At 40.6% G+C, this 4661-nt stretch overlaps 1 protein-coding gene across 2 annotated transcripts in view; it reads left to right on the plus strand.

The window, feature by feature from the left end:
- The first annotated feature begins 234 nt into the window (after nucleotides 1-234).
- Tmx3 (Thioredoxin-related transmembrane protein 3) overlaps nucleotides 235-4661 on the plus strand; it is a 15439-nt gene continuing 11012 nt past the window's right edge. For both annotated transcript variants that reach the window (XM_080271903.1, XM_080271904.1), the window contains exons 1-4: nucleotides 235-269; nucleotides 2556-2644; nucleotides 3496-3659; nucleotides 4556-4661. The exon at nucleotides 4556-4661 is cut by the window's right edge and continues 78 nt beyond it. In XM_080271903.1, coding sequence (XP_080128029.1) covers nucleotides 236-269; nucleotides 2556-2644; nucleotides 3496-3659; nucleotides 4556-4661 — 393 coding nt within the window. In that variant the 5' untranslated portion in view covers nucleotide 235. The remainder of the gene's footprint in view (nucleotides 270-2555; nucleotides 2645-3495; nucleotides 3660-4555) is intronic.

The raw sequence follows: 4661 nt of genomic DNA on the forward strand, positions 1-4661 counted from the left end.
CTCATCAGTCTCATGAGCGACAGTTGGCATTAGAGCGGTTGCACCTTTGGGCGACTTATTCTGGATATTACATGCTAATGTTTTTTTGTTTGTTGTTCATATCTCTTCAAGTAACGATGTATTTAGAACTGGTGACATGTAACATTATACTGAGGTGTAATATACAAGATAAATCGTTGAGGCGATGGCGATACGAACTCTCCTAACCAAGGGTCGTGTAGCAGAAGACAACAACATGGACGTCGTGAAGTTGCTTGCACTCCTCGCAGGTAACATTAAATAAGCACAGTGACCTTGTATTTACCTACTTGTTATCCATTTATTGTGATAGAATCAAGTATTGTTTTTTAGGCTGCTTTAGGGTATGATTATGAATCGTGAAGGAAGAATTAATGGTGTCATCGTATATTGAAGGTTTGTCGCTGTGTGATATTGACTGAAGTCTTATTACAACTTCGTCCAAGGTTAAGCCCTGCAACCAGAAGACCTCCAAGTTTATTTATTCTTCCAATTTTTAGATTTCATTAAGCACATAAGAGAGTTTTCGTACTAGCCTTCATTATGGGTAACTTTAATACCTGTACTTTCCGACCACCTACCGGTACGTCAAAACAGTCCACAAAAAAAAAAAAAAAAAAAGAAGCCCTTAAAGTTCATTTTGTGAGATTTCCCTCCTAGCCAGCCATGCAGAATTAAAATCATGTGGTAAATGATATTAAAATGAAAAATACATTGCTGGATTGAAAGGATAAAGGGTGTTTGTTAGCTGTTTTTGATAAATTGTCATGTTATGTTACATACTGGTGTGAAAGCAAGGAGTGCCTATTCTGTTTCCTCTGTTCTCTTCTCACTGATGATTTCATTTTGCTGCCTACTTCTTCCTTCACCTCTATTACTCTTTTTCTTTTTTTGCCCTCCCTCTTCCTATTTCTCCCATCATTCTTCCCACATTTTATTACTCTTCCTTTTCAGGTGGCTTTATATTGAGTGACAAGCCTAATGGTTTCCTGTAAGCCAGGAAGCCATTTTCGGTGCTGGGTGGTAACCATATAACTAACCCATATGTGTTCCCTACATGTCAACAAGTGGGTTGGTGGAGAGATAGTGCCCCTCCCCGTAAAACAACTAACTCAGAGACAAACGGCCACCGCTTACGGGATTGTGGCGTCTTGCTGTAGATAGATAGATAGATTTCTTTTTGTTTAAGTAGAGAATTTTCAGTTTTAAAATACATAGGTAAGCTGTTGATGTAATTTTGTCAATAGAATGTGACAAGTTTCATTGCAGTGTTTAAAAAGTTGCAGAAATATTTAATTATGAAGGTACAGTATTCATAATTTATCCTCATCAGTTTTCACATAAACCTGATCTTAACTGATAGCAACATCCATCTTTCTTAACTTTTATATTAGGAAGTGAAGGAGCGTTGTGGTGTGGATATGGATGTGATAGAAAGTGTTAGGAGAAATACATTGAGGTGGTTTGGCCATGTGGAGAAGATGGAGAGCGAGAAACTACTGAGGAGAATGCATGCAAGTGAGGTGGAGAAGGGGAGAGGGAGGGGGAGGCCAAGGATGAGATGGAGGGATGCAGTGGAGAGAGGTATATGGGAGAGGAGGGTGTGAGCTGGGAGCAAGGCAGTGAAGTGGCATTGTACAGTGCAACTTGGAGACGATTTGTTTGTGGCCACCCCGTACGGGATTGAGGTGTCTGGCAATAAATAGATAGTTTTTTCTACAGCATTTGGGTGTCATAAATGAATTATATACACACTGAAGAGAAGAGAGAAACCTGTACTTTACACAGGAAAATATCATCCTATATATTACCACCGTGCTGGGAATCTGAGAGTCATGGGTTCGATTCCGGGCATAGTGGTAATATATAGGATGAATTACACCTTATTGAAACATACTGGTAATCCCCATTGTAAACTTCTCAGCTTCAATAATTGGGAATTCTAGATTTTTACCACAAACTGGAGGGTGGTTAGTAGTATCAGAATGGTGACATGTGAAGGTGTGTGGTTCTGAAGGCATTGTTTATTTAATGAGAATGAGAAAGACTGCTGGAGCTTAGGGAACAGGCCATCTAGTTTTTGCCCAGAATCAGACACATCATGATCATGTTTGTCATTATCCTTTTCATCATCGCTGTCATCGTCACCATTGTCGTTGTCGTCATCATCGGTCATTATCATCATCATCATCATCATCATCATCGTTGTTATCATCCTTTCATTGTCATCATCCTTTTCATTGTTGCCATCATCATCATTGTCTTCATCATCATCATCATCATCATCATCCTTTCATTGTCACCATCATCATTGTCATCATCATCATCATCATCATCATCATCATCATCATCATCATCAATACAGACTTCTTTCCCCCCTGAGGATGGGAGCAAGATAGGGTCCAGAGAACAAGTTTACCTGAAGTCTGCTTAGGTAAATCGGCCACACACAGACCTAGAAAAGAAAGAAAAAAAAAAAAGAAAAAAAGAAAAAGGTGGCATATTTAGTAACGAGGACTTTCTATTTGATGTTTCAGGACTGACGTGCCTGAGCAGTGCATCGAAGGTATTAGAGCTGAGTGACAGGTTCCTAGAGCTGCGTGGTGACACCAAATGGCTTGTTATGGTGAGATAATAGAGTTCTTTCATTCTTAACTAAAGTCGCGGCGCACGACTCTGAGGTTGTCGTTATCGTACCCTGGAAACCTACCATTCAGAAGTGCATCCGATTTCTTATCAAAGTATACACGAATCATATTATCATACACGAATGTATTAAACAAGAATATTATTGTACACGAACAAATTATACACGAATCACATGTGCTTTATATTATACACGAAATCGGACGCACTACTGAGGGGTAGGTTGCCAGAGCATGATAATTACAACCTCTGAGTCATGCAATGCGACTACAGGAAGAGATTTTTGTCTATTGTGCCACTTATTTCATGTAGCTCAGTGACAGGATAAGATACTTTGCTCAACATCCACTCTTTTGAACTTCTTCATAACTAGCACTGTATTCAAATGCTAATCAATTGTTACAGCTCAGCATTCAAGATGGATAGATGGCACTTTTATTCTTCAAGTGAACAGAATATAGAGTATTTCACACCAGCCCTTTATCTGTTAAGTTTATTTTCAACATTGGTAGTATGGATAGACTGTAGAAGCTTAAAGCAGTATGTGTTCACAGTGAATTAACATTTGTTTGTAGAAACGTAAAAATTCAGTATGCAGCATTATGTTTCTTTAGAAGTGTGGAATCATGATAACATATAATGAATCAGGTTAGCCAGTGATTTACTCTGCTGCTTGTTAAACTGATCATAATGAAATAACTTAATCTAAAAGCATCACTGTGTTTACTCTTGAGAATCCCTGTAGTGGGGTTGGCCATGGTACAGCTAATGTTTTCTGTGGACTTGAAGCTAAATACCAACCTGAATAACTTGAAACACATGGTTCTACAGTTCTATGCCCCATGGTGCGGTCACTGCAAGAAGCTGGAGCCAATCTGGAACCATGTGGCCCACGCCTTATATGGGACAGATATCCGGGTGGGGCGTGTCGACTGCACACGCTTTACTGCCGTAGCATCGGAATTTGCCATCAAGGGATTCCCCACCATTCTGTAGTAAGTTTAAGTGGCTAGGTTAAGTTGTAAGTGCATTAACAGTGAGGGTATACACATCATCATTATCATCACTACCCTGATCTTGTATCCCCCAGTAAGAATGAGTGAGGCAGGGTCCAGAAAGTAGGGAAAGAGACAACATTGAAGAGGGAGACCTGTCACCATCATATCCAGTGATATGGATCAGGTACCTAGTCATTCACCATTCAATCCCTTGGACATGAGGCTCTTCATCACAGCATAAACATCTGTGTTTTTTTGGGGGACAGGGAAAGGTAGTAGCTGTACCCTGTTTACTGTATGGTATGTTGTGGTGTTGATGTGGATGTGATAGGAAGCGTTATGAGGAACACACTGAGGTGGTTTGGCCATGTGGAGGGGATGGAGGGTGAAAGACTGATGAAGAGAGTGTATGTGAGTGAGGTGGAGGGGGAAAGAGGGAGGGGGAGGCCGAGGATGAGATGGAGGGATGGGGTGGAGAGGTATATGAGAGAGGGGGGTGTGAGCTGGGAGCAGGGGAGTGAAATGGCGGGGGACAAGGCGACTTGGAGGCGATTTGTTTGTGGCCACCCCAAACGGGATTGAGGCGTCTGGCAATAGATAGATAGATAGATGTTACAGAATTTCAGTACAGCACGAGTAAGTCATCATTGTATGTCAAGTATGCATTCTAAATCATAACTTTTCCACACAGCTTGTTTTGTAAATTAGGGGAATTATCAGATTAACTGTATACCATAAGTAGTAATGCACCTTTAATGCTTTTTCTTCTTAATATACTGTGGAGTTACTAGTGAATAACTGCATAAAAAAGGCAACCTTGAACAAATACTGCAGTTACATTATTAATAGTCATCCACCGGGAATATTCTAACCCTTTTCTCCCCTTCTAAAAGCATTCAGGGAGATTATCGTCACACGTATCGAGGGGACCGGGTGAAGGATGAAATTGTAGGATTTGGCATAAGGATGTCAGCCCCATCGATCCAGCCACTGAGCACA

Source organism: Coenobita brevimanus, chromosome 48 (genome assembly GCF_032717465.1).
Source record: "Coenobita brevimanus isolate Jiangsu-jjx chromosome 48, ASM3271746v2, whole genome shotgun sequence".
Lineage (NCBI taxonomy): Eukaryota > Metazoa > Arthropoda > Malacostraca > Decapoda > Coenobitidae > Coenobita > Coenobita brevimanus.